This window comes from Perognathus longimembris, chromosome 2 (assembly GCF_023159225.1).
Source record: "Perognathus longimembris pacificus isolate PPM17 chromosome 2, ASM2315922v1, whole genome shotgun sequence".
Taxonomy (NCBI): domain Eukaryota; kingdom Metazoa; phylum Chordata; class Mammalia; order Rodentia; family Heteromyidae; genus Perognathus; species Perognathus longimembris.
Window position 1 is genome coordinate 143,789,066 of NC_063162.1, and position 27,934 is coordinate 143,816,999.

Consider the following 27,934-nt stretch of genomic DNA (forward strand, 5'->3'; position numbering starts at 1 on the left):
CCCTGGGGGTGGGGAGCAGGCCTGCGGTGACTCATCCCTGGGAGCTGTGAATGCTATTCTCAGCTCTGCCAAGGACACCGATGTTTCTGGTTCCCCCCCCCCCCCCGGCCCCCTTCTGAGCTCCTTCCTTCCTGATCTGGCTGCCAGAAGCCAAACAAGTGCTAGAAGAAGAAGAATCAGGGATTTGAGGGTGTGTGTGTGTGTGTGTGTGTGTGTGTGTGTGTGTGTGTGTGTGTGTGTGTGTGTGTGTGTGTGTTTTAACCCTCTAACAGGCTTCTTCTGCTCCGTCTCAGTTCCTGGAAACCACGAGTGAAAAGCTGGGATCCAGAGCCGCCCGGTTCCCTGCCTCTGCCAGGCAGCCTTGTGGAGAAGGGCAGGGGAGGGCAGGCCTTGTGGAATTTCCTAAATGAATCACCTGGCCATTTATTTGACTAAAAGAAGCCAAGAAGGGTGTGAGCTTAAGTGGTAGATTCTCCAAAGGAAAATCAGCCTGGGACTCAGCTCACAGTGCTGCATTCGCAGACAGCACTCGCATTGATGTCTCAGTCGAGCCGATCCCCTCGTAGTCCAGGGCTTACATCCGTGGGGCCACAGAAAGAGGAAAGTGCTATAAAGAGGGAATCTCGGCGGGGTGCTGGTGGCTTACACCGGTATCCTAGTTATTCAGGAGGCTAAGATCTGAGGAGCCTCAGTTCAAAGTCAACCTCTCCTGGAAAGTCTTGCCTCCAATCAACCATCAAAATGCTGGACGTGGAGGTATGGTGAAAGTGGGAGAGCACCAGCCTTGAGCAGAAAAAGCTAAGAGACAGCGCCCTGGCCCTGAGATGAAGGCTCAGTATACACACACACACACACACACACACACACACACACACACACACACGGGTGACCAGGAATCTTAAGTAAGAATGTGTCTAGCTGGCATCTTCTGGATACTTTCTACTAAGTGGCCACAGGCTCCCCAGGGGAGAGGCAGCAGCCTCCTTCCTGTCATTATCTTGTGTCACAGATTCTCAGGGGTACGTGCTGGGAAGAGGAGAGTTACGATCATATGCTTCAGAAAGATGGCGACAGGAAGACATTGCATTAACATAATTTCTTAATTAGTGTACATTAATTTTACATAGGAGTTTCATTGTGATAATTCCATAGATGCGTAGAGTGTGGTTTAAACGAGCTCACCCCCCTCTAGGATATCTCCTAATCACCCTCCCTTATTCCTTTGTAGCTAGAGTCACATACACCCCCAGCCTTTTTTTCCCTAATTCTAAAATTTTTATGGAAATACGAGGGACCCCCAGATCCTCAAACTAATTTTGAAAAAGAAGAAGCAAGTTGAGGAACTTACACATCCTGATTTCAAAAACTTAACTACAAAGGAAGGAGATGTGGAGTAACACATTCCAAGCACTGTCATAAAAACCCACAAACCAAGCCAGGCCCTGGTGGCTCACGCCCACAATCCCAGTTACTAAGGAGGTTAAGATCTCAAGTTCACAGTTGAAGCCATTCTGGGCAGGAAAGTCCATGGGACTCTTATCTCCAGTGAACCACTGAAGAGCCAGAAGTGGAGCTGTGGCTCAGGGGGGTAGAGTGCTAGCTTTGAGCGCAAAAGCTCAGGGACAGTGCCCAGGCCATGAGTTCAAGCCCCATAGCTGGTCAGAGAGAGTGTGTGTGTGTGTGTGTATGTACTATGTGCATCTACTTATATGACCATCAGAACAGGCAAAACCAACAAGTGACTGGTGAGGAGTATGGGGTTATTTTTCAAGGTGATAAAATGTTTTTTAAATAGTGGTAATGATTGCGCAACTCCATGAATAAATTAAATGATGAATTGTAGGTCTTAAAGGCATAGGATTTATAGTATGTGAGTTATATAAAATAAACAAGAGGGCTGGGAACATGGCCTAGCGGTAGAGTGCCTGCCTAGCATGCATGAAGCCCTGGGTTCCATTCCTCAGTACCACATAGAGTTCTGGCCTTGAGCAAAAGCTGCTCAGGGATAATAGTACCCAGGCCGAGTTCAAGCCCCAGGACTGGCAAAAATAAACAAATAAAATAAACAAGACCAATGTCCATCAACTAATGGATGGATAAGTAAAATGTGATACATGATACACCCATACAATGTTTCTTTTGTTGTTGTTTTTGCAGCTTTTAATTTTTTAAAGACACAGTCATTCAGTATCATGGTCAGGTGATTACATTTAGCAAACAGAAGATCTACCTTAGAATCTTTTGCTGGCATGCTTTGTACTTTCCACAGAACAGAATCTAAAATAACCTGTAGTGCCAGGTCCTATAACCACAGGGCTTAGCTCTGCTCACACATCTGTTTTAACCTGGGACTTCCTTGTTCATTGGGTTTTCATGTTAATGTGTTTACAAAGAAAAGCTGGGTACTGGTGGCTCACACCTGTAATTCTAGCTATTCAGGAGGCTGAGATCTGAGGATCCAGGTTTGAAACCAGCGGCAGGGCAGAAAAGTCCATGAGACTCTTAGCTCCAATTAGCCACCCCCAAACCAGAAGGGAAGTGGTGGCCCAAAGTGGTAAAGCACTAGGCTTGAGCACAAAAGCTTGGCCTTAGCACTCAAGTCCCATGACTAACAAAAGAAACAAACAAAAAACAAATTTACGAAGAATTAAATGGGTGAAGAATTAGTTGCTTTATAACATATGTAACTCATTATGGTCTACCAAAATAAACCAAGGTATTTCACACACTAAAGAATTGCTTCTCAAGTTTTGGGGTTACATCTGCATTCATTGTAAGGTCTCAGTTCCAGTATCGAAACCAGTTGTTCTGGAGTTAGACCCCAATACAAATAAGATTACTTGTGCAATATTACTTATGCTGGTGATCTTCAACATGGATGAATCTTGGACACATGCTCAGTAAAGGAATCAAAAGAAGTCTAGAGGGGGCTGGGATTATGGCCTAGTGGTAAAGTGCTCACTTCGTATACATGAAGCCCTGGGTTCGATTCCTCAGCACCACATATATAGAAAAAAGCCGGAAGTGGTGCTGTGGTTCAAGTGGCAGAGTGCTAGCCTTGAGCAAAAAGAAGCCGGGACAGTGCTCAGGCCCTGAGTCCAAGGCCCAAGACTGGCAACAAAAATGAAACAAATAAACAAAAGGCTACATCCTATGTAATTAATTCCTTTCTTGCTGTTGTTGTACAAGTTTGGGGTTTGAACCTAGGAACTTGTGTTCTCATCTGATTTACTTGCTCACGGTTGGTTCTCTACCGTTTGAGCCATGTCTCAAGCCCAGCAGTTTGCTGGTTAATTAGAAATGGAGTCTCACAGACTTTTTGGCCTGGGCTGGCTTCCAGCCCCAATCCTTCAGGTCTCACCTTCCTGAGTAGCTAGGATTACAGGTGTGAGCCACCAGTGCCTGGCTAAAAGTCCACCTATATGAAATTTCCAGAAGCAGCAAATCTATGCAGAGAATAGACTGCTGGTTGCCAGGAGTTGGGGGTTTGGAGCAAATGAGGTGTTGCTACTGATGAGCATCAACTTTCTTTGGGGGATGATGAGACTCAGAAATTGTGGAGATGGGTGCCCAGTTCTGTAACTATTGTACATTTAAAATGGCAGCTAGTACAACAGGTGTGATTTCAGAGACAGAAAAAGAGAAGTGTTCAATACTATCACAAATACTTGATCAATGGGAGAAGTGAAGAGGGCCCTGTGTATTCTCAAATCTCAGGTGTTTAGGTTTTCAGATGAAGACTCACATGGCCCACGTTTGACCCACCACCCAGCGCTTTGTGCCTCTGGCCAGGGGAACACCTGGGCAGAAGGTCTGGGCTGTGCGGTGGGTGCGTGGTACAGACCGCCGGGCCAGGCTGGGAGCTAGATCGCTAACTCTGAGGTTGTTTCAGTAATTCAGGTACAGTGGGAGTGGAAAACCTTTATCCTGCCAACAGCCATTTGGGTACTTAAAATATCACTGATGAACTACACAAAATAATCCATTTAAAGCCAACTTTAAAATATTATCCACTTAAAAATGAGCCTGTTACAGTAAGTCGAACATTTAATTAACTCAATGATGGCGGGCACTGCTTCCTCTTAGCAAGGAGAAGGACGCTAGCTGATGTTGGTGGTGTTGCTACTTCTAACTGCTTTTCCAGGTTTGTGTAGCAAGGTGTTTGTTTGTTGTTTTGTGCTGGTCCTAGGGCTAGAACTCCAGGCTTCTGCACTGTCCCTGGCTTCTTTTGCTCAAGGCTAGCACTCTACCCCTTGAGCCACAGCGCCACTTCGGGCTTTTTCTGAGTAATTTATTGGAGATAAGAGTCTCTCCGACTTTTCTGCCCCAGCTGGCTTTGAACTACAATCATCAGATCCCAGCCTCCTGAGTAGTACAGTCAAGAGCCACCCATGCCAGGCTGTGTGGTGAGTTTTGATAAGAGCTGCCCCCAGAAGTTGTTCCAAACATAGCTGTATATTTTAAAGCCTGGCTCCTCAAAGTGGGAAACTCGTCATTGCTCAGGTAACGTTTCTAGAACTCCAGCAGCAGGAGGTTGTAGCTAGCTCTCAGCTCCTCCTTGCTTTGCAGCTGAATGCTTTGATTCCATGTTGTAGGTCCTGAGCTGCATCAACCAGCTGTTCCATTCCCATTTGTCTACTTCTCAGAACCTGGAACCTTTCGGTAGCTGTGTCAATTACTTTGCACAGTCACCAGCATAGTCAGCGTCGTAGAAGGTTGCTGGCCTTCCACAATGAGGAAATGCACCTCCTTCACTTAGTTTCAAACGATGGCAGCTTGCTGGGGCTCCGGAGCTTGACACTAGCTCCTTCACTAACTCCTCCAACCAGGGGCTTGCTAAATCCTCCGCCTTGGACAACACGTGTGCTGAACACATCTGTGAGCGCACACTGTCGAGCTGCAGGAAGAGGGGTGTGTGTGTGTGTGTGTGTGTGTGTGTGTGTGTGTGTGTGTGTGTGTGTGTACAATGCATTGGCATAGAATTAAATCTTGGGTCAAGACTGAGATGATTAAGCTCTTTCTTTGGAAAAAAAAAAAAGTGCAGTCCTTCTGGCAAGCCAGCCAGGGCTTAATCGCCACCCGTATACGGCCACTGAACTTTTCAAATGCTAGCTCAAGTTTTTTCATCGACAAAATACATTTCCCAAACAAGTCCTCCCCTCGTGTGGTTCTGGGCATGGTTTCCAGTGAAGTTCTATGGGCCAGGCACTGGTGGCTCATACCTGTGATCCTAGCTACTCAAGAGGCTGAGATCTGAGGCTCAGTTTGAAACCAGCCCAGACAGAAAAGTGTATGAGATGCTTATCTCCAATTAACCACTAGAAAACGGGAAGTGGCACAGTGGCTCAAAGTGGTAGAGCACTAGCATTGAGTGCAAAAGCTCAGGGACAGTGCCCAGGCCCTGAGTTCAAACCCCACAACCAACAAAAAGAAAAAAAGCTCTACCATAAGCAAAAATGGCTAATGGTACGATATTTGTTATGTACGTGGCCAGTGTTAAATCAATAATCCCATCTTTACTATGTCAGTTATCCAATCTGAGATTGTTCACCAAGAAAAATGAACAGTCTGAGACCATTTTCCTCTGATGCTAACAACTCCACAGCAGGTGAACTGTGTTGATTTTACCCGGATGTACCTGGCCACCCAACTGATTTGAATTTAGCATGTTTCAAGCTGTAAAGACATTCCTGATCGACTTGTTTCATTTCTGCCAAATTGCATCCCCACATACAAGGCCACAGCTTCGCATTTAACCAAAATAGGATCATTTCTCCAATTCTCTTAGATCTGCATCAACTTTCCTTTTCTTTGTGGTTGTCATTTGTAGACGTCACACCAGTTGAGCTTTTTGTTGGTTTTGTGTGCATGTGTGCATACACACGCATGTCCACACCACTACTTGGGCTTAAACTCAGGGCTTCACACTCTCATTTAGCTTTTTGTTGGCTTACTGGAGATAAGAGTCTCCGATTTGTCTGCCCAGGCTGGCTTTGTACTGGGATCCTCAGATCTCAGCCTCCTGAGTAAACAGGATTATGCTCAGGAACCACCAGTACCTGGCCACTTACGGTTTTTTCTGAATGTGCGCATTAATTCTGGAGCTTGAACTCAAGGCCTGGGCACTGTCCTTAAGCTTGTCTGCTCAAAGCCAGAGCTCTATCACTTGAGCCACAAGTCTTTCTGGCTTTTTTGGAGTAGTTTGTTTCCAGGTTGACTTTGAACCACAATCCTCAGATCTCAGCCTCCAGAGTAGCTAGCATTACAAATGTGAGCCCGTGGCACTGAGCATAAGTTTTTGTTTTGTTCTGTTTTTGCCAGTCCTGGGGCTTGGATTCAGGGCCTGAGCACTGTCCCTGGCTTCTTTTTGCTTAAGGCTAGCACTCTACCACTTGAGCCACAGAGCCACTTCCAGATTTTTCTGTGTATGTGGTGCTGAAGAATCGAACCCAGGGCTTCATGCAAGGCTAGACAAGCTCTCTACTGCTAAGCCACATTCCCAGCCCCCAGGGTTAAGTTTTAATAAACTATCCAGTGTGAGTGCTTCCAGTGACCAGATAGAGAGCAGAGCTACAGGTAAGCTGAGCATCCAGTCCTTGGGGACTTCAGAGGCCAAGGTCACAGCCAAGGCAAGAAGGCCGATTCTCAAGCAAAATCATCCAGGTAGAGATCATCCCGGAGTCTCTTTCACTCGGTGAACAGTTGGGGGGTGACTCACTGTGGAACCAGAGGCTGGGAGGGTACGGAGAACTTGGAGGGGGAACTTAAGAAGGAGGAGCAGCAGTTGCCAGAACACTTTGAAATACAGCAATCTCAAACAATTAGAACCTGTGACCGTGCCCAGTACTCCAAGTGCAGGGTTCAGTGACGTGTAGCTGGGACTTTGTCTCCCCCTACAGAGTGCAGCGGCCCAGCCAGCCACAGGAAAGGGCCGAAAACAGAGCAATGATTGTCTCTAGGGGAAAAATGGAAGAGCTTCTATATAAATCCACTGCCACCATGCTGAAGCATTCGGGGATGAAGCCAGACAGCAGAGGATGGCAAGGTGTTTCCTGGGGACCACCCCCCCCACACACACACAGCCCTGTCTCCCACTGATGGCTTTATCCATACGCTTTCCCAACCGCCTCTAATTGACCCTAGAGACCTGGCTTCCGGCATGTTTTAACTTAATTAGGGACATGTTTACTTCTCCAAAGTTCTGTTAACTGATACATCTAAGGAAAGATAGCTGGGAATTGACTTAGGAGACCCAAGAACCAATCCCATAAACTCTCCCTGAGACACAGCAGGGTAGAGTCCAGACTACACTACTCTAGCAGGTCTTCTCATTCAGGTTCCAGTATGGTGGCTGATAAACATCTGCCTTGGAGAAGATAGCTTGTAGCCTGGGCTGCGCTAAAGCCCTTGGGCTTTTTTTTCTAATGGAAACCAACTGCTCCAAAGAATCCCGGACTCCTCAAACAAGAGCCTAAGGAAAACAAACAAATGCTAAACAAACAAACCCACACCCACACCCACACAAAATCTAGGATTACAGCTACCTGAAGTCCTGCTCTGGGGCTCAGTGATAATAACTATTAAACAAGGTGTAAGCCTTTGAAGCCCTGCGGGAAAGGTTTCACCTAAATACAATTATCCTATGAAACCTGCTGGATTCCCTTCAAACTGGGTGGCCCTTTTATATGGTTTTGTGTAATGTTGACTTTCAGCAAGGACAACTTTCATATGCCACAGTCAAAAGGGTCTTGGAAAGGGTTTCAAGTGGTTTGGCTACTTTTTGTCTAATTTCTGAAAAAGCGAAAGAAAAATAAAAGTTATTTATTTCTTTCATCAAAAGCAATGCAAGCTGGGAGTCAGTGGTTCTTGCTTGTGATCCTAGCTACTTGGAGGGTGAGATCTGAAGATCACAGTTCAAAGTCAGCCTGGGCATTAAAGTCTGTGAGAGGGGCTGGGAACATGGCCTAATGGCAAGAGTGCTTGACTCGTATACATGAAGCCCTGGGTTCAATTCCTCAGCACCACATATATAGAAAACGGCCAGAAGTGGCGCTGTGGCTCAAATGGCAGAATGCTAGCCTTGAGCAAAAAGGAAGCCAGGGACAGTGCTCAGGCCCTGAGTCCAAGGCCCAGGACTGGCAAAAAATAAAGTCTGTGAGAATCTTATCTCCAATTAACCAGCAAAAAGCTGGAAGTAGAGTTGTAGTTCAAGTGGTAAAGTGCCAGACAGTGTCCAAACCCTAAGTTGAAGCCCTAGAACTGACAGAGAGAGAGAGAGAGAGAGAGAGAGAGAGAGAGAGAGAGAGAGAGAGAGGGAGAGAGAGAGCATAAGCCATACAAGGCCCACTAATGGCATTTCAGAAGCAGAAAGCTGCTCTCAAGCTAATGAAACGTCCACTAAGGGGCAGGGGGCCTAGCAGAGGAGGAAAGACAGATTTGGGTAAGCCATGCATGGGAATGATCACACATTGTCCAGGATTGCAGAAGAGTAGAGCAATTTCAATGCATGCGTTTCCTGGGTGGCAGAACTCTCAGACTCAAACAGAAGAATTAGGAAGAGAGTAAAGAGGAGGTTGTTGTTGTTGTTGTGTTGTTTGCCAGTGCTGAGGCTTGAACTCAAGGTGTGGGCACTGTCCCTGAGCCTCTTTTTGCTCAAGGCTAATAGCGCTGTACCACTTAAGCCACAGCACCACTTCTGGCTTTTTCTGTGTATGTGGTGCTGAGGAATCAAACCCAGAGCTTCATGCATGCTAGTTCTACCACTAAGCCACATTCCCAGCCCTTGCTTTTGTTTTTTTTTAACACTTCATTATTAATTGTACAAAATAGGTTTCATTATGACATTTTCATAGCTGTACATAATGTACTCCAATCTTAGTCCCCAAACCCATCCTTCCATTAGCTCCTCCCCTTCCCTCCCCAAGAGGTGCTTCTTCAAGTGGCCAACTCTAGAAAGCCACTGCAGAGAAAGAGTGGCCTGCCATGTCTGAGGGCCATGAACCCAGCAGCAGGTGCAGAGTGTTTGCACACCAAGCCTCACAATGAGTGGGGGTGATGCACGCTTGGAATCCCAGCCCTTGGGAGGCAGCAACAGGAGGACACATTTGAGGACAGTCAAGGCCACAGAACAAGATCCTGTCTAGAGGCTGGGAATATGGCCTAGTGGTAGAGTGCTTGCCTCACATACATGAAGCCCTGGGTTCGATTCCTCAGCACCACATATATAGAAAAAAGTCAGAAGGGGCGCTGTGGCTCAAGTGCTAGGCTTGAGCAAAAAGAAGCTCAGGGACAGTGCTCAGGCCCTGAGTTCAAGACCCAGGACTGCCAAAGATCCTGCGTCTAAATAAATGTGTGTGCCAGAAATGGGACTGGGACTTGGCTTTTTTGCTCAAGGCTGGTGCTCTGGAGATAAGAGTGTAAGCAAAGTGCAACGGCCTCCTGCCTCCCAGGGCTGCGGGCTCCTCGCCCATCATCTCAGCTCCAGAGTCTCTGAGCTCTGGGCAGAACACTGTTTGGGGTCAGGGTGACCTGTTGTTGCAGATGACAGCAGAACGGGCTGGCCCCAGGCCGTTCTAATCTTCAATAGACAATCCAGCAGAGAGGAGTCTGTGCACATGGGGGTGGGGGGGGGGGGGGAGAAGTCTTCACAGACCCTGGCGGAGGCATCCGCACCGCAAGACTTCTGGGAGGTACCTGGACCACAGTACCCAGACACCTAAAACTGAAAGACCCCCAACCCAGAGCTGGGCTTCGGGTGCGAGACAGTGCAGAGTGCACACACGCGATGGCAGAAAGGGAAATAACCAAACACTTCCTATAAAAGTCAGTTTATTTTCCTTTCCTGTGTTTCTTATTTTCCCTTTATGTCAGTAAGTGAACAAGAACATGATCATATTTAATCTGCATGATCCAATGACATTAACAAGTTCATCAATGCACCACGTTGTGGAATATAAAGCCAGAAGTTGAAAAAAATGATCCCTAGCCCAATGCAAATTAGGAAATCTCTCAAAATTGCACAGCTTCCTCCTTTGCTTATATAATTTAAAATATAGAGAATGACCTTACAACGCTGACTACTATAGAAGGGGCAGCCTGGCAGACATTTACACTAGCATCTGCTAAGAGGACGGGCCGGAGGCCTCGCGATCACATCCACTAACATGACTAACTCTAGGCTTCTGCTGAGGTTACACCCTGGAACCTGGCTGTGCTCCACAGCAGTCCTCTGAGAGCCAACGATGCTGAGGATCCCAGAGGCCGCTACGGCTCCCAGCCCGCAGCTCCACAGGGAGTCCCACGCCGGAATGAATGTTCATGATATCCGTCATCACCAGGAAGAACTTCTGCAGTGAAGGACTGCGAGGCGGAAGGGGGCCAGAGAGCAGCTCCTAGCTCCCCCCGCTGGCGCTCTTCACCACTCCGCATGGCCACCAAAGCAAAACGCACGGGATCCGGTCCCTCCTCCCGGCTCTGCTCCGGGGCACACAACTCCTAAGGCTGGAGCACGCGGCCCAACTAAGGCGAAAGGGATAAACCTCACCAGGCCATAAAGGACGCCGGCAGGCCGTACGCCACTCAGTACATTCATAAAGCAACAGTGGAACACCAAGTCCACGGCCATTCCTGTAGTGTTGAAGAGAAGCTCAGGGCGGCCTCCTCTGCGGGAGGCTCCTCCTGGGCTGGCTGGCCAGGCCGCACAAGGCCGAGGAGCCGGGCTCTGTCCTCAGACAGGGAACTCAACACCAAATCCACCGTCCTCGTGCGTCACCACGCTGCTCGCCTTGCCATGGGCACCAGTCACTCGGTCAGAATGTGAGCGCGTCTCCCTTGTACGAGAGAGAATATCTCTCGGGCTATTAATGGTGAGATAAACAGAATTGTACAACTTGTCTGTGAAGAGAAAAAAAGAATTAAACATGCAGCAACCATGTATTTCTTCTTGGGGAGGGGGAGGCGGAGGGTAAGAGGCCGTTGGAGGGTGTTAACCAGTCCTGGGGTTTGAACTCGGGGCCTGGGCGCTGTCGCTGAGCTCTTCAGCTCAAGGCTAGCGCTCTACCATTTGAGCCACAGAGCCACCTGCAGTTTTCGGGTGGCTAATTGAAGATGAGTCTCATGGACTTTCCTGCCTGGGATGGCTTTGAACCAGGATCCTCGGACCTCAGCCTCCTGAGTAGCTAGGATTACAGGCGTGAGGCACTGGCGCCCACCTCCCTGAGAATTTTTTTTACCACTTGAGCCACAGCTCTACTTCTGGCATTGTGGTGGTTAAATGGAGATAAGCGTTTCAGACTTTCCTGGGCTAGCTGGCTTCGAACTCTGGTCTGTAGATTTCAAAATATTAAGTAGCAAGGAGTACAGGCTCGCGCTACCAGCTCCCCACAACCATTCACCTGTTAGAGCATCATGTTTTTATTTACCAGAACCAGGGTTTGAACTCTGGGCCTTGTGCTCTGCTGGCTTGCTGGCTTAGGGTCTGCTACCACTACAGCCAGGCCTCCAGCCCAGCTTTTTCCTGGTTATTTTAGAGATGGAGTTTTGAGGGCTTTTCTGCCCACAGGCTTCAAATGGAAATCCTTCTGGTCTCAACCTCCTGGGCAGTGAACACCATGTTTCGAATATACTAGATTTGGCAATAAAGTCTGTGAGATTCCTATCTCCAGCTAGCCACCAAAAAGCTAGACTGGAGCTGTGGCTCAAGTGGCAGAGTGCCAGAGTTGAGCAAAAAAGTTCAGGGACAGTGCCCAGGCATGAGTTCAAGCCCTAGGACTGGCGTGTGCGCGTGCACACACACACACACACACGCACACACGCACACACACACAAATAGACAACTCTTAGCCCGGTACTAGTGGCTCACATCTGTAATTCTAGCTACTTAGGATGCTGACATATCAGGTATCAAAGTTCAAAGCTGGCCTAGGCAGAAAATTCTATGATACTCCTGCTCCCAAATAACAAGCAAAAAGCAGAACTAGAGGTATAGCTCAAGTAGTAAAGCACCACACAGGCAAGGAAGCAAGCCAAGCAAGTACCAGGCCCTATGTCCAAACCCTAGAATCAGCACAAAAAAGCAAAACAAAACAAAACAAAAAAACTACAGTACACATTTATCTAAGCTGCAAACCCTGATCCTCAAATCTCAGCCTCCTGGAGGGAGAGCTAGGGTTACAGGTGGAAGCCACCAGTCCCAACCAAATCCAGGCTTTTTTTTTGTAACAGTTGCTGGTAGGACCACAGTGGCAGGTTCATCCGAACAGGCCCCCTCTGCTTAGCAGGGACTTGGAAAGGGAACGAGTTCTGTGAAGCTGTAGGCCAACACTGGAGCACTTCGGGGACTTGCTACCATTACACTACCTCCGGCTCCATGGAGCGGGCTAGATGGCTGCCTCCAATTAGGCCAGCCTAGATCCCAAAGGCAAGATACTGTCCATGTTCCCTAGAGGACACAAGCTTCCCCAGACTTTAAGCTGACCTATCCTGAGCCCTGCCCTGCCAATAATGTAAGGAAATGCCACGTGGTGGTTCAACAGGAAGCCTCCATTAAGAGCACACAGCCATTTTCTGCACTGGATGTTGCCCAGCTAAGAATGTCAAAGGTGGAGCCCTCTCCTCCGCCTCCTGAGACCATGGTGACACAGCCTGCTCGGGCCAGGGCTCTCCTGCATTGCTGCTTTAGCCTCCCGCGCCCCGCCCCCCCGGCTTGATGCCCGTGCTAATTTCCTTCAGAATTCCCAAATTACATCCAACAGACAGCAGCCCAGAAGAACACGCTGATTAATGGTTGGCGAGACTTAAGTCTTGATTTGCTAGAATTGAAAATGGCAACGCTCATTAGACGCAGATCAAGAACAAACTCGGTCCCCTAGCTCTGAGAAAAGTGTGCCTTTTTTGTTGTTGTTGTTCCAAGACTGGGACTTGAACATGGTATCTGACGATTTCACTTACTGGCTGGTGCTCTACCAACTAAGCCATACCTCCAACCTCAAATTGTGTCTTTCAGACTAAGAAAATGTTGCTTTTGGGCTGGGCACTTGTGGTTCCCATTGTCATCCTAGCTACTCAGGAGGCTGAGATCTGAGGATTACAGTTCAAAGCCAGCCCAAACAGGAAAGTCTAGAGAATCTCATCTCCAGTTGATCTTCAACTGGAGCCAAAATGAAGCTGTAGCTCAAGTGGTAAAATGCTAGCCTTGAGCAAAAATCTTAGGGATAGCATTCAGGCCCCGAGTTCAAGCCCCATAACTGGTACCAAAAAAGGTACTTTTCAGCTAGGTGTTTAGCAGCTCATGCCTATAACCATAGCTACTCAGGAAGCGAGATCTGAGGATCAAAGTTCGAAGCCATCCCAGGCAGAGAAGTCCATAAGACTCTTATCTCCAATAAATCACTCAGAAAAGGTTAGAAGTGGCACTGGGGATCAAGTGGTAGAGCGCAAACAGGGACGACGCCTAGGCCCTGAGTTCAAGTCCTAGGACTAGGGGATAAAAAGGTACCTTTCACAAAGAGGATCTTTAAAAGCAATTGCCAATTTTGCTGGTTTCAGTAAGTGGCTTAGTAAATGCTCTGAACTAACTTTACATAAAAATGGCCAGTTAAAAAGAGGCACATACTTACCATGAGGATGAAAAAGTAGAAAACCCACATCCATCCTAAGTTGTCTTGGATCAAAGACACCAAATACTAAAGAAGACAAAGTAAATTAAAACTTAATTAGTTATCAGTTGACAGAATGAACCAGATGCAGGGGTACACACTGGTATTCCCAGCACTCAGAAGGCAGAGCGAGTGTGATCTCAAGTTCAAGGTCAGGGCGGGCTGCACGAAGACCTTGCCTCAAAAAAAAGTGTCTTAATAAAATGGGTAAGTAGCTAAAAAAGCAGATTCATCCCTCTCCTCTCGTTCCCTTCTCTCCCCCCCTCCCTCCCTCCCTCCCTCCCTCCCTCCCTCCCTCCTTGTGCTCAAGACCTCACTCTCACTAACTAGGTTTCTTCATTCACAGCTGGCACTCTGCCAGTTGATCCAAGCCTCCAACTCTAGGTTTTTGCTGGTTAACCAGCGATATGAATCTTGAGGATCTTCTATATGCCTGGGCTGGCTTTGAACGCAGATCCTCCGAGCTCAGCCTCCTGCACAGTGCAGGGTTCAGGTATCTGCCACCAGCACCTAGCTAAACGTGGCTATGTTAGAAAACACGTTTCTCATATTTACAAAGCCGTTCCACACTTTGCCACGAAAGCTCTTTGTACTTCCTCATTGGTTTACTCATTCATTCATTCATTCTCTCTGTGGACGACAGGAACTCACGGTGGAGTCCAGTCCAGCCTCACACTCGCAATCTTCCATCTTCAGACCCCAAATCCTGGAATTACGAGCAGACGCCATACCCAGCTCTTTTTTAGTTGTAGTAATGGCTGTTTTGCAAGCCTGCGGCAGCTAATAAAAAGCCTGCATAGGAGGAAGTCTAGGTTCACAGGGTGGGTTTTTCTTCTCTTTGCTATCCCGGGGGCCACCCCGCCTTGACCACGAGCAGCAAAGGGGACAGGACGGATGTCTTCATCAACACTTCCTCTCCAGCCATCTCAACGCTGCCAGCTCCACATTCTACAACATATTCTTTTACTTTGCTTTTGAATTTTTTTAAGCCAATACTAGAGCCTGAACTTGGGGCCCACGCACTGTCCCTTAACATTTTTGCTTCAGACCAGCGCTCCACCACTTGGGCCACAGCCCCGTTTCCAGCATGCTGGTGGTTAATCAGAGATACAAGTCTCAAACACTTTCCTGCCAGGTTGGCTTTGAACCTTGATCCTCAGCTTCCTGAGTAGCTAGGATTGCAGGCGTGAGCCAGCGGGGCCCAGCTACTTTACTTTTACTTTTGATTACTAAAAAGAAGCTAATAGCATCCAGTCCTCTTATTTTATTTTTTATTTTTTTTGGCCAGTCCTGGGGCTTGGACTCAGGGCCTGAGCACTGTCCCTGGCTTCCTTTTGCTCAAGGCTAGCACTCTGCCACTTGAGCCACAGCGCCACTTCTGGCTGTTTTCTGTATATGTGGTGCTGGGGAATTGAACCCAGGGCCTCATGTATACGAGGCAAGCACTCTTGCCACTAGGCCATATCCCCAGCCCCCAGTCCTTTTATTAAGGTTAACATTTGACATAAAATTCCTCATTTCATTCACTGTGACGTGCACACGCCAGTGGCATGGATTAAATGCAGGGCACTGTACAACCCCTGCCACTATATCCATACACCGTGTTCATCACCCAGCAAACTCCACCCCCGGGTCCCTTCCCACCGCGCCCCTGGGGCCACTCACCCACTTTCTAAATCTACGCATCATCCTGTTCTAGTAAGTAGAACTGGGTATTTTTTGGTATTTTTCTATCTGGTATAACTCATTTTACAAAACATTTTTCAGTTGCATTTTTCTTTTTTTTTTTTTTTTTTTTTTTTTTGGCCAGTCCTGGGGCTTGGACTCAGGGCCTGAGCACTGTCCCTGGCTTCTTCCCGCTCAAGGCTAGCACTCTGCCACTTGAGCCACAGCGCCACTTCTGGCCGTTTTCTGTATATGTGGTGCTGGGGAATCGAACCTAGGGCCTCGTGTATCCGAGGCAGGCACTCTTGCCACTAGGCTATATCCCCAGCCCCAGTTGCATTTTTCTTTAAGCCACTGTATGACAGAGTTCCCACTCAACAAATCAGTTTCTGTAAGGATAATGTATCTTGAACCACGTCAGTCCATTCACATTTTGATGTTCATGTACACAGTAGCATTTACCTATCCTTCATCCCTTTATCACTGCTGAATAATACTCCAGTGAATGGATATATCACGCTTTGTTTATCCACTCATGAACTGATGCACATTTGAGTGTTTCTACTTTGTAATTACCATGAGAATGCAAACAGTCACACCAAAGGATGAAAGTGAACGTTTGTTCTCCTTTCTCCTGGAGGCGCTAAGTTTAATCTTACTGAGCACTGGGGATACATGAATGTACACTAAGACTGGGTGCTGTGTAGCTCCCATCTGTAAGCTAGCTACTCAGGAGGCTGAGCTCTGAGGATCCCAGTTCAAAGCCAGCCCAGGCAGGAAAGTCCATGAGACTCCTATCTCCCATGATCCACCAAAGAAGCCAGAAGTGGAGCCGTGACTCAAGTGGAAGAGCGCTAACCTGCAGCAAGAACAGAGGAGAAACAGGAAAGTCTTTTCTGGAACTCAGAGGAAGATGGAGGCCACAAAGCCACAAAGGGGGTTCAGTGTGACCGAGGCCAGGCTGGAGGTTCAATCTTGAAACACTCCACTCCATTAACAATGCTTCACTCCTCGAAGAAGGACATGCTTCTCTGACCTCAAAGGTCAGTGGAGAGGTAAGCTCCGTTCAGTGAGGGGCTCAACACTGGCAGGTACTTCACTAAGAACACATCAGCGAAGAAGGACAAGTGAAAACTTCCACGAGTGGAAAAGGAAGCCAGAGCTCCACCCGGGCCACAGAGGGTGGGGTCCAGGAGAAGAATGCACACGTGTAGTGGGCCTTTACTAGGGAAACACAGGAGAGACAAAAGGCAGGACACGTGTCTCATCGGTACCCTGCTCCCTTGGGAAGAAGGAGGCAACAGACTGGGGTAAAGGGGCAGACTTGTAAAGTCTTGGAGGACGGGAATGATCTAGAAGTGAAAGTGGAAAGAAGGAAGTAAAAATCGCAGATGGCCTTCCACACTGGGTCCCCAGTTCACTTGGCCTTCCCGGAGAATCGAAACCTAAGGCTCTGGAAGAGTGGTTTCCCCAGCACACCGGCGCCACCTGCTGGGGCCCAGGAGGACAGCAGCAAGGACGAGAGGCAGAGGGGGGTGGCGGGATCCCAGGGCTCGCAGCACCCCAGCCAGTCCTCCCAGCTGTCTCACCTGGCCCACGGCAGCTCCGATGCTCCCCGTCCCATCCACAATCCCCGTGACCGTCGCCAACGCCTCACTGCTCCCTTGAATCAGCTCCTGGCGACCCAGGTCTGCAGAAATGGCCGAGCTAATCATGTTAGAAGGCCCACCGATAAAAAACCCTGAAATACACACACAGAACAGGTGCCTATTAACCTATGACAGCATAATAACATCAGCAATCTCCTGGATAAGGCAAAAATATCACTGCGGTATTTTAATTAACATGGCGGAGAAAATAAGGAAATTCTCCCAGATAGTGTCATCTCCACACGAATTATTAGCATGCACTTTGCTGGAATCCCTTCTTGAATTATGTGGCACTGTAATAAGAGAATCTAAAGAGAGAAAAATATAGTCAAGCAGGCAGCCTTCCTGACTGTGAAGTCTGAGTTCATTAAGACACTGCGTGAGCTTGTTAAGTTCTATCACATAGTCGCTGTCACCCGAGCCCCTGACCACTCCACTTCAACAACACTGAAGAAGAGGAGGGACCTAAAGGTTGCTCCAAAACGGCAGGGGACTCTATCTGCCACTGGCCTCTGCCAGGTGGTCCCAGCATCCGGCATGGCTCCCATGAACTGGGTCACGTGACTGGAATGGGCGCCAGGTGCCTTGCGCAGCTTGAGCAACTCATTCCCTGATCAGAGCTGAAGGGTTGAAAACAAGTCATTTTAGTGAGGTGCCAGGGACCCAGGCCTGTAATCCTGGCTCCTCAGGAGGCTGAGAGCTGAGGACTGCGGTTCACGCAAGTCTATGAGTCTCCTATCTCCAATTAACCACCAGGAAACTGGAAGTGGCGCTGTGGCTCAAGTGGTAGAGTGCTAGCCTTGAGCCGAAGAGCTCAGGGACAGCACACAGGCCCAGAGTTCAAGCCCCATGACCAAAAAAAAAAAGTCATTTTTCTATGCTATGGGGTCAAATTGGACCCGCTGCACCCAGAAACACTGGCCAATTCCGGCTCCCGAAGGGGCTTCTTCCCACATCATTTCCTGTCATACCTGGAGCTGGGCTACAACCAAAGTTTTCTAAAACTTTCCTGCTATGGATGGTTTCTGTTACAAGAGGCCCCAAGGACATCACCCAAGAGCAGAAAAGAAGTAGAACTTGAAAGTGAGGCCCTTCTAGCACTTGAGATCTCGGCCGCTAAGGCCTGGGCATCAGTCTGAGAGCGATGGTTTCCAGGGCAGCCATACCTGTGACGGTCATCAGAAGCGCATTGATGGACTTATCATTCGGAGACCCTGTGAGGAGACAGACACAATTTGGTGACTTAAAAAGTAGTTGCAAGGTCAGGCCCGGTGGCTCACAGCTGTAATCCTAACTACTCAGGAGGCTGAGATCTGAGGATCCAGGTTCAAAGCCAGCCCATGAAGTCCCTGAGAATCTTATCTCCAATTAACCATCTAAAGGCCATGGAGCTGTGGCTCAGGTGGTAGAGCACTGGCCTTGAGTGAAAAAAGCCAATTGACAGCACCCAGGCCCTGTACTGGCAGAAAAGAAGAAAAGAGCACAGGACACAGGGGTCTGAACTGTCTATTGGCCTCACAAATCCCTCCTAGAGACAACAAAGAGAGTTAGAAGTCTTTTTATTTGTAATGTCTGTCTCTCACTGCTGTTCAAGCTAATGAGACTTGTAAAAGCTAGAAACTACTCATCTTTAGCACACAGACACCAAGCCTCCTAATCACCATCTCTCCCCCTCCTGGAGCCTCACCCCCTTTTATTGTTTTATTGTCTCTTTAATGCTGTCCCGCTGGAGCCACCCCTCAAACAAAGCGCAAGCACTCCCAAGGCAGCTTTCAGACAAATCCGCCAAGCAGAAGAGAGGCCTGTTTCCTCCCTGCACAAATAAAGGGTGGATGACGGCTTCCAGGCACTCCCCAGATGACAAAAGGGTGACATGTCCCGCCTGGCAGCGTGGCAGGGGCAGGCTGTCCCCTGTGTAGATGCTAAGGAGTACTCACGGCTGTACCCAACCAGGGACCCGATGGCCAGGAGCAGGCTGAGGGCCAGCACCGGGGCTCTCCTCTGCAGCACGTCGGAGATGAAGCCTTGAAGAGTTCCTCCTTCAACCGACAGACAGAGCACACGCCAGTCAAAAGCAGCTCCCCAGGCGCCCCCCCATTCTGTCAGACTCAGCCACAGAGATGACTGCCTGCCTCTCCCCCAACTCCTCCTCCATCATTCTTTTTAGGAAGACACCGTGATTGTGATATCACGGTGACGGTGCAGCCAGCAGACCACACACCAGAAGTTATAAGAAAAGAAAAGGAAAATCCTCAAAACCATTCCCATGTCTTAGAGGTAGAGTGCTTGCCTAGCATGCATGAAGCCCGGGGTTTGATTCCTCAGCACCCCATAAACAGAAAAGGCCACAAGTGGTGCTGTGGTTCCAAAGGTAGAGTGCTAGCCTTGAGCAAAAAGAAGCCAGGGACAGTGCCCAGGCCTGAGTTCAAGCCTCAGGACTGGCAAAAAAAAAAAAAAAAAAAAATTCACACTTCCTTACTGTTTTCTTTACAAAAACAAGCTGGGGCTTGATACAGGTGATTCGTGCTTCTCATCCTAGCTACCTAGGAGGCTGAGATCTGAGAATCACGGTTCTAAGCCCAGGCAGGAAAGTCCATGAGACTTAACTTAGCTCCAATTAACCACCAAAAACACCCCAGAAATGGCACTGTGAACCAAAGTGGTAAGAGTACTAGCCTTGAACGAAAAGGCTCAGGGACAGTGGCCGGGACCTGGATTCAAGGCCCCCAGTGGACCCCCCCCCAAATTAAATACAATAATAGTTTGGTAATAATTGAGTCTGAATCGGTTTTTTTAAACTTGTTTTGTGATTGTTTTATAGTGCTAAGCTTGAAACCCAGGGGATCACTGTGTGCAACGCAAGTACTCTACCTATATCACTAAGCTACATCATCAGCCCAATTCCTCACCTCTCTTCTTCCTTTCTTTTCCTTCCTTCTTTCCTTTTCCTTCCTTCCTTTTCCTTCCTCCCTCCCTCCCTTCCCTATTTTTTTTATGCCAGTACTGAAGCTTAAAATCAGGAGCTCCTACTCTTCCTTGGCTTTCTTGCTTCTGGCTGGCACTCTACCACTTGAGCTACATGTCTAGTTTGGCATTTTTGCTGGTTAACTGGAGACAGTCCGCTCTGCCGAGGCTGGCTTTGAACTTCAATCTTCTGCATCGCAGCCTCCTGCACAGGTAGGATTATAGATACTGACCCTAGTACCTCACTCCAATCTTTCCTTGGTATGTATGCAATTTTAATTTCCAAGGATCAGAAGTATGGTTAGGCCTAAAGTAGCAGTAGCATCTCCTTTGGCTCTGGACCTAAGAATAAGGGCAGTGACATTCAAATACAATACCAATGTATCATGTAAGGCTGGACTGCATACTTTACACGTGATAGGGAACTTAATCTCACCACAATTCTATGCAAAGTAAGGTGTAAGGTGGTACTATAGCCATGTAATAGAGAACACCAAGCCAGGCACTGATGGCTCCTGCCTATAATTCTAGCTACTCAAGAGCCTGAGATCTAAGGATCCCGGTTCAAAGCCAACTCAGGCAGGAAAATCTGTGAGACACTTATCTTCAAGTGGTAGTACACCAGCTCTGAGCAAAAAAGTTGAGACAGTGCTCAGGCCCTAAGTTCAAACCCCAGGATTGGCATAAAAAAAAGGGCAGGGATCACCACTGCAATGCATTCATTCATCTATCTTATTTAAAAGTTGCTTACTTCATTATACATTATTTCTGGCTGCAGTATCAAGTTACTATTAAAATCTTTGTAGGGGGCTGGGGATATAGCCTAGTGGCAAGAGTGCCTGCCTCGGATACATGAGGCCCTAGGTTCGATTCCCCAGCACCACATATACAGAAAACGGCCAGAAGCGGCGCTGTGGCTCAAGTGGCAGAGTGCTAGCCTTGAGCGGGAAGAAGCCAGGGACAGTGCTCAGGCCCTGAGTCCAAGGCCCAGGACTGGCCAAAAAAAAAAAAAAAAAAATCTTTGTAGGGCTGAGCCTAGTGGTAGCATTTGCCTAACAGGTATAGACCTCAGGTGCCATCTCTAGCACTACAAATAAACAAGCAAGACAGGTGCCAGCAGCTCACCCCTTAATCCTATCAGGAGGTTGAGATCTGAGGATCATGGTTCAAAGCCAGCCTACCCAGGAAAAGTCTGTGAGACTCTGATCTCAATTAACCACCAGAAAACTGGAAATGGTGCTATGGCTCAAAGTGGTAGAACACTAGCCTTGAGTGAAAAAGCTCTAGGACAGTGCCCAGGCCCTGAGTTCAAGCCCCACACTGACCAAAAAAAAAAAAAGGATGGAAGGAAGGATGGAAGGAAGGAAGGAAGGAAGGAAGGAAGGAAGGAAGGAAGAAAGGAAGGAAGGAAGGAAGGAGCAAATAAAACTCAGTTGTATATAACAGCAATTGCGAAGCACCCACTTCTAGGACCTGACCTTCGCTTTCTTGGCTAGGATGGCTCTCTGTAGGGAGGTAGGAAGTAGCCAAATAAATACATTTCCATTCTAACTTGGGCCTCTCACACAGTCAGCCTGATAGCCAAATATCATGGGAAGAGTACAAAAGGGTTGCATTTAAGGAGACTGCTAGCTTTCCCAAGACAAAGAACTGATCCATCAACATGGACTAAGAAAAGAGCCCATAAATCACAGCCCCCCTTCTGGCTGGGTCTTTCTCTCAATGCACTTTTTTTTTTTAAGGAGTTTGGTTGTTTACTGGCAAGGCAGTTTAGGAAAATCTGACTGTGGAGTGAGTAATAAACCTTAAGTGAAGCCAGATTTCCTAACCCAGCAAGAGACCACTAGTAACTGAGTCTTTACCACGGACAAAGGTGCACATTGGCCAGAGATTAGTGGCTCAAACCTGGAATACTAATTTCTCAAGAGGCTGAAATCTGAGAAGCACAGTTCAAAGCCAGCCTGGGCAGCAAAGTCCATGAGACTCTTATCTCCAACTAACAACCAAAAAGCTAGAAATGGTGCTATGGCTCAAAGGGGTGTGCAGAAAAAAAGGTGTGCAGAGGCATACCTATGATTCCGCCAACATCATACCAGATTGACAGCTGGTCAGCCTCCGCTTCCTTCCAGCCAAAGTTGTTGCTCAGATAAAAGGGCAGCCAGAAGAAGAAGGAGTAATTCACCAGCTTCAGGCAGGCGTAAGCCAGTGAGTACTACAAGAGAAACACGCAGCTCTCAACAAGGTATGGCAGGACCACATGTCTCAAAAGCAAAACACAGTCTCCCCTTCTCTGTATCCCCATTAGCTTCTACAAAAGTCATCGACATGGCATATGTGTGTATATATATATATATGTATATATATATATATATATATATATATATATGTTATATATATATATGAACGGGTCTCATGGACTTTCCTGCCTGGACTGGCTCTGAACCACCATCCACTGGATCTCAGCCTCCTAGGTAGCTTGGATTCAGGTGTGAGCCCCTGGCACTCACTTTTACACATGGCTATTTCTTTTTTTCCCCCCTTTATTGAGATTGTCACTACATAAATCTCACAGTACACATTTTAACCTTCACAATGATGAACATCATCATTCTAACCTACAAAGCTTATGAGCACTGTGAACATTAACAATAAAACTATTTCTTCCAGATCAGGTGATAAGTACATTTGTTTCCTTTTGCTTAGTAGCATCTGTTACCACTATTGTATTTTTTTTTGTCAGTGCTAGGACTTGAACTCAGAGCCAGGGCGCTGCACCTGAGCCTTTTTGTGCTCAAGGCTAGCACACTACCACTTGAGCTGCAGCACCACTTCTGGCTTTTTCTGTGTGTGTGGTGCTGAGGAATCAAACCCAGGGCTTCAGGCATGCCAGGCAAGCACTCTACCACTAAACCACATCCCCAGCCCCACAGGGCTATTTCTTAACTGACTCCAGTTCCTTCTATCACTTCTCTGGTAGAGCAAACTAGTGTTTGGAACCCAGAAGGCCAGGAGTACACTCATTATTTCCTTATTCTGATTAAAAAAAAAAAAAGTAAGTGTTTTTCATGACACTGACTGCCATTAGCCAATAGCAAATAAACGCAGTGAACATCCCAGCTTTTGCTGCATACAGACCAACTTTGCTAATACTTCCTGCAATATTAATACGGTAAACCATGGAGAGTGATGTGACTCAACCACAGATTGCAAGTTGAAAAACAGAGAAGTGGTAGAGCACTGATCTTAAGAGAAAAAGCTAAGGGATAACAGGGGCCGGTGGCTCACGCCTGTAATCCTAGCTACTTCGGAGGCCGAGATCTGAGGGTTAAGGTTTGAAACCAGCCCAGGAAGGAAACTCTATGAAACTCTTACCTTCAATTAACAAGAAAACACCTGGAAGTAAAGCTGGGCACTGGTGGCTCATGCCTGTAATCCTTGCTACTCAGAAGGAGGAGACTTGAGGATCATGATTCAAAACCAATGGGGGACACAAAGTCCATGAAACTCTTATCTCCAATTAGCCATAAAAATAGCTGAAAGTAGAGCTATATAGATCAAGTGGAAGAGTGCTAGCCTTGATCAAAAAAAGCTAGCCTTGATCAAAAAAGCTCAGGGACATTGCTCAGGCCCTGAGTTCAAGCCGTAGGCCAAGCATAAAAAAAAATAAAAATAAAAAGGCTACACGTGGATCAGTGGCTCAAGTGACAGAATGTTTAAAAAAGAAAAGCTAAGAGACAGCACCCAGTCCCTGAGTTTCAGCATCCATACAGGCATACAGGCACACACACACACACACACACACACACACACACACTCACACACACACGCGCGCATCCACATGAGACCTTCTTTCAGATTAGAGGTTCCCACGCTCCACCCCCCCAGTCCAAGGCAGAGCAGAGCATGTCTGGATGTCTGGTGGCTGAGAACAAAGGAACAGGGTCGTCACTGGCCTCTCAGCTCTCTTTCGAAGCCGGTTACAGCTGCTCAGAATGGTGGCCGAGCTGGGACACTTCCATGCAACACATTACTCTTACCAGGAAATCCTGACATTTAGCATCAAAGGATGGGGGAGACAGGGGAGACGCAAAGGGGCTGACTTCAAAGGCTGTCTGCCTAGCATATTCCTGCAGCAGAGCTGGCAGCCCCTGGCAGGACAGCAGCCACCCCCCAGAGAGCCAAACCCCAATCACCAGAGCAGGCTGTCCACACAGCCTGTGGGAGACAAAGGAGGGAGCCAAGAGGTTTCCTTTATGTCCCTGCTCCTGCCTGAGAACAATGGCCCGGGAAGCACAAAAGATTCACTGGAACAGTTCGGTCTTTACTAACCACAAATTGAAGTTCTGTCTCAACAATACGACTATTGGTAGCAGAGAATCTGAATAACTAGGTGGAAGGTAATATCTCAGCAGAAGAACAGATCTAAAGAAACCTGAATTTCTAAGGGTTAAAGAAAGGTAGGAAATAACACTGTGTTTTAACAGAAGTGTTACTTGTCATAGTCCGAGGGCACAAGCAGAAGCAAAGTAGGAAAGAAGTTGGCACAGACTTGCTGAAATGTCAGGGGCTCCTGTAATCCTAGCTACTCAGGAGGCTAAGATCTGATGATCAAGGTTCTAAGTCAGCCCAGGCAAGAAAGTCTAGGAGACTTTTAGATCCAGTTAACTACCAAAAATCCAGATGTGGAGATGTGATTCAAGTAGTAGACCACAAACCCTGAACAAAAAAGATAGCAGACTTCTGGGTGCCAGTGGCTCATACCTGTAATCCTACTCAAGAAGCTGAGATCTGAGGGTCGTGGTTCAAAGCCAGCCTGGGCAGAAAGTCCATGAGACTCTTATCTACAATTAACTACCAAAAAGCCAAAAGTCGAGCTGTGGTTCAAATGTTAGGTTGGGCAAAAATAAAGCTGAGAGACATGTGCTGGGAATGTGGCTTAGTGGTAGAGTGCATGCCCAGCATGCATGAAGCCCTGGATTCCACATAAACAGAAAAGGCCGGAAGTGGCACTGTGGCTCAAGTGGTAAGAGCGCCAGCCTTGAGCAAAAAGAAGCTCAGGAACAGTGCCCAGGCCCTAGAACTGGCATTAAGGAAAGAAAAAAAAAGCTAAAAGACAGCACCCAGGCAGAGTTGAAGCCCCAGTACTAGCACCAAAAAAAAAACCCAAACAAACAAACAAACAAAAAAAAAAAAGATGAGCTGGTGGCTCACACCTGTAATCCTAACTACTCAGGGGGCTGAGATCAGAGGATTGAAGTCCAAAGCCAGCTTGGGCAGGAAAGTCCATGAGACTCCTATCTCCAATAAACTACTCAGAGAAGGCCGGGAGTGGCACTGTGGCTCAAGTGGTAAAGTGCCAGCCTTGAACACAAGGAGGCTCAGGGACGAAGCCCCCAGGTCCAGAGTTCAAAAAACAAAATAAGCATAAAAAAGATGAAGTGCTCTGCTTTAAACCATCTGAAAAAAAGGACAAACAATACTTCCTAAAATGATTATAACACAGAGAAATAATGCAGATAATAAAGAATTTAAGACCCTTCTTGGTCTATGTGAACTTCAACATATCCAAAATACCTGTTTAAAGAAGTCAGTTTTGCTTTCCTGGCTGCCTGCTAGATCGGGTTGGGTCAGTACACCAGGGCTCCGGGCTTTCGCATGCTATAGATAGTACAACTCCCCCAAAGATGAAACCATTTATTCTCCACTGCTCTGGGAAAATGGGCTCTGACCTGACCCAGCTGTGAGGTAAGCTGAGGGACTCCATACAGCGCTCTTCCGCTAGGTCCTTACCGGTATGACTCCGGGAAGGCAGCAGGCCTGGTAGAAGCTTATTGCCTTCACTTGGGTGACAGGGTTGTTGTCCTCCTGGACTGAGTAATTTGGCTCATATTCATCTTCATTCTCGGCATCATTGATTAGTGGCCTGTGTGACTCTTCGAAGTTTCCTTCTGCTTCCAGACCTGTGAGACCTAAAACAGTAACAGCTGCCAGTTACAGAGTGCCCACCGCATGCCTGCATTGCGCCATGGGCTTTTGCATGGATCACGATTTATGTCTAATTTGTAGAAAAAGCAACTAAAGTTGGGAGACCAAGGTCATCTAAGCCAATGACAGTCCCATGCACAGCCTGCTTAATTCTCCTCTAAGGATGGGGCGTCTGCGGCATCATCTGTCCACAGGGAAATAGCAGACTGAACCACTCCTAGGATGGAAAAGAAACCAATCTCAAGATGTGAAATTAAAAATACAGCCATGCTTGGAATCGTTTATTTACATATATGAAAACAGAACAATGATACCCGCAGAAATTGTCTTAAGGAGAATGACAGAGGAGGTGAGTTGATGGGGCTAGACTGTACGCATTGTGCAAAGTCACTATTTAATTCCGCTTATACAATTAATGTACAGTAATTTTTAAAATACATTCATATGAATTGTTAGCCAGTGCCCCAACTATAAAAATCATTCATAAGCCATGAGCTGGTAGCTACTCAAGAAGGCTGAGAATGACTGTTCAGAGACAGTCTGGGCAAACAGATCTGAGATACTATCTCCAAATAACCAACAAATGGTTAGAAATGGCCTGGCCCCTGTGATCCTAGTATTCAGAAAGTTGTGATCTGAGGATCAAAGTTCAAAGTTAGCCCTGGTAGGAAAAATCTGTGGGACTCTTAGCTCCAATTAACCACCAAAAAGCCAGAAGTGGAGCTGTGGCTCAAAGTGGTAGAGTACTCGCCTTGAGTGAAAGAGCTCAGGGACAGTGTCCAGGCCCTGAGTTTAAGCCCTCCTAAGAAGAAAGGATCCCATTTCCTGGCCCCTTCTCAATTTCCTTTGGTCCCAAGCAGTTAGATACTTTGAATGGAAGAGAGCGCTTCTCACCAATTTCCTCTGGTGACACTAGTAGTCCAAAGAAAATGGCGATTCCACCAGCGAACTGCACAGACGCGGTCACCAGAAAGGCGTACTGGAGGGGAGAAGGGAGGCAGCTCTTACACATGTGGTCAGCACGGCACATTCAGTACATGGCAAGGGGCAATGGGGAGGATGGAGAGGGAGACTGAGGAGAACTCTGACAACCAGGCATCCATGCCAGGCACTATGTCAACTGCTCCACTGCTTCCCTGTGACTTCCCTTTAGTATCCCTGGATACTAAAGTGACATCGTCCCAAATCTCATTCTTCCCATCACCAGCCCCATACAAAAGACAGGATCTACCCTCAGAGATGCTACATCCCACTAGAATGAAACCATACCCCAACCATGAGCCCATGAGGAGGCCCAGCCCTATTTAGAAACATACAGCAATTCAGGAGGAAAGAAGCCAAGCATTGGTGGCTAGCTACTCAGGAGGGTGAGATCTGAGGATCACGGTTCAAAGTTAGACTGGGCAGCCAAAGCCCAGAGGTTGGTATCTCCAATTAACCAGCAAAAAAGCTAAAAGTGAGCCAGGCATTGGTGACTCCGATCTGTAATTCTAGCTACTCAGGAGACTGAGATCTAAGGATTGCATTTTGAAGTCAGCTTCAGGCAAGATGGTCATTGAGACTCTAATCTCCAATTAATCACCCAAAAGCCCGAAGTGGAGCTTGTGGCTCAAGTGGGAAAGCACCAGCCTTGAGCAAAGTTCAAGCCTGATACCATCACACACACACACACACACACACACACACACACACACACACGTGCACACACAAGGGGAAGGAGGACAAGGAGGAGGAAGAGGAGGAGGGGGAGAAGGAGGAAACAGCTAAAAGGAGGTGAAGGCAGCTAGAGTTTGAAAGATGCAGAAAATCACAGCAAAGGCCCACATTTGCAGGCACAAAGCAGCAAAGGTGGGTGGGAATGTGTGGGAAGGCCTGCACATGGCTGAAGGAGAAGGCCTCCACTGGGGACAACAGGGGACCTGACGTGGGAAGTTGGCATGAGGATTAAAAGAACCTCCACTGCCAGGCTGCCAGTCAACTTCTAGTTCACAGGCACAGAGTCCAAGGGGCGCAGGC

The 27,934-nt window shown here is 47.6% G+C and overlaps 1 protein-coding gene and 1 long non-coding RNA gene across 4 annotated transcripts in view; one reads left to right on the top strand and one right to left on the bottom strand.

Annotated features, from left to right (window-relative positions):
• Positions 1-840: 840 nt before the first annotated feature.
• Positions 841-27,788, top strand: LOC125347220. Its single transcript, XR_007210133.1, has 3 exons — positions 841-885; positions 3,642-3,645; positions 27,672-27,788. It is a non-coding gene; the product is annotated as an uncharacterized LOC125347220 (long non-coding RNA).
• Positions 9,815-27,934, bottom strand: part of Slc37a3 (solute carrier family 37 member 3) — a 48,153-nt gene continuing 30,033 nt past the window's right edge. For all 3 annotated transcript variants that reach the window (XM_048340331.1, XM_048340330.1, XM_048340332.1), the window contains exons 8-15: positions 26,813-26,897; positions 25,724-25,902; positions 22,004-22,145; positions 18,907-19,008; positions 18,136-18,183; positions 16,910-17,061; positions 13,617-13,682; positions 9,815-10,893 (exon numbers count right to left, since the gene is read on the bottom strand). In XM_048340331.1, the coding sequence (XP_048196288.1) occupies positions 10,801-10,893; positions 13,617-13,682; positions 16,910-17,061; positions 18,136-18,183; positions 18,907-19,008; positions 22,004-22,145; positions 25,724-25,902; positions 26,813-26,897 (867 nt within the window). In that variant the 3' untranslated portion in view covers positions 9,815-10,800. The remainder of the gene's footprint in view (positions 10,894-13,616; positions 13,683-16,909; positions 17,062-18,135; positions 18,184-18,906; positions 19,009-22,003; positions 22,146-25,723; positions 25,903-26,812; positions 26,898-27,934) is intronic.